Source organism: Sciurus vulgaris, assembly GCF_902686455.1.
Source record: "Sciurus vulgaris genome assembly, chromosome: 11".
Taxonomy (NCBI): Eukaryota; Metazoa; Chordata; class Mammalia; order Rodentia; family Sciuridae; genus Sciurus; species Sciurus vulgaris.
In genome coordinates this window covers 68,782,727-68,784,546 of record NC_136472.1, presented here as the reverse complement: position 1 = coordinate 68,784,546, position 1,820 = coordinate 68,782,727, and the positions used below count along the sequence as shown (strand labels likewise).

The window sequence follows — 1,820 nt, the reverse complement described above, 5'->3', positions numbered from 1 at the left end:
TGCATTCCACATCAGAATTGTATTCGAGATTTAAGGGTGACATTTTTTATTGAATATTACAGCTTGATATTTTATCAGATACCTTTGTTGCAAATAAAATGAATACAACCTGATTATGTATTCCACATTTCTTCATTTACTTTCTTAAAGGAGAATACTTGAAAGGTTTCCTTTTGGTTGTATAAATAATGATTTCATGTATGTTTTTATATTTATTTCTGTTTCTAAAATTCTATTTTTATATAGAGATTGCAAGTTGAATAAAATATATGCTTTTAGATATTTGATGCGATTTTGAGAATTCCTTTTAAGGGTGCCCACTTCTCCTTCTATCAATCATGTAAAATAATGTTTTTGCCTTAATAATCTATAGGGGAATGACCTTGTTGGGGCAGAAGGGCATCCTGGAGATCATGAAGCAGAAGGGGCTCACCCACAGCAGCCCTCTCATCATCACGGCCGCCCCCAGTTTGATCACCACAGAGGTGGTGAGGATACTAGAGTGCCAGAGCGGGAAGCAGATGGCCACATAGCGGTCCAAGGCCATGGCCATGAGCACCCCAGACTCCACAGAAGAAAAGGCATGGATGAAGAACACCTGCGTGAGGCAGGCATGATATTCAATCTCACGAGCGTGGAACCAGAGTATGGCCAGCATTTTAGGCTGTGTGGAGGAGGAGAGGACCAGGTCAGTGAGAGCCAGCATGGCCAGAAAGAGGTACATGGGCTGGTGCAGGGTGTGGTCAGTTCTGATGATGTGCAGGATGGTGATATTGCCAGTTACGGCCACAACATACATGACACAGAATGGGAAGGCGATCCAGAAGTGGGCAGCCTCCAGTCCTGGGATTCCAAGCAGGATGAAGGACACAGGATGAGAAGAACTGTTTCCTGAAGCCCACATCAGGGGATGGATACCATTTTCTCTGGTGTGAAGGTAATCTACTCTCTGCAGGTGATAACAATCAAAGAAATTATTATTATTTATAGGACTTTTGATTCCACATTTGGTTGATAGGGCAGTGAGGCTCATTAAAAACTGTTAAATAATAACTAATAACTACTCTTATAAGCAATAAAATTGTGCAACATAAAATGATGTTACTTGTTATTCAAAATGGGTTTACAACACTAGCTGAAAGTGTAATTATTTCTTAAATAGTCCATACTTTCGTAAACATAGAATCTCCTATATGAAATCTATAATGATAGATAAAGTCAAAATAATTTTGTCCTTGTATTCTTTACAACTAAATGATTGCTCCACCTTTCCCATATGTGATTTTTTTTGATCCCTTTCTTAAATTTCTCAGACAACATTCAGGGTCAGAAGGTAGCTTAGCTTAAAGGACCATAGGAATTTATATAATGATGGTGAGTGATATCGTGGACTCCAAGACAATTACCATAAGAACTTGAGCTTCAGGATACATGATGGAAGATTTGTGCACATGTAATTATGTATCGCTTTTAGTATATGTCACTTTCTAGATTTGAAGTCAGAAAACATTCTGTAAAAGTTCAGAATATAAACATTTTAGGGGTTCTAGGTCACATGATGCCCATTGAACCAAGTTCATTTACCCATTGTAGTACAAAAACCACCATAGCCATTACATATGCATGTGTGTTCCTGTATTCAAATACTTTACGTATGGAAATAGGCTGGAAGCTGGGTTTGTGTAGGTTGTTGTTTTCTGAGGGTTATTCTAATTCTTACATTTTTCCTGAGGTCAGTTTCAAACTCTACCCCTAGCAACTGTGTGCTTGGTACAGAGTACGATTTCATAAACTCTTGCTGAAGGACATAACAAATGCCC

At 38.6% G+C, this 1,820-nt stretch overlaps 1 protein-coding gene across 1 annotated transcript; it reads right to left on the bottom strand.

The window, feature by feature from the left end:
* Positions 1–367: 367 nt before the first annotated feature.
* Positions 368–904, bottom strand: LOC306639872 (olfactory receptor 52R1-like; the record flags this gene model as incomplete). The annotated part of the gene is made up of 1 exon (XM_079103564.1): positions 368–904. One exon carries the CDS (start codon positions 902–904, stop codon positions 368–370), a length of 537 nt encoding a protein of 178 aa, XP_078959690.1.
* Between the last annotated feature and the right edge of the window lie 916 nt (positions 905–1,820).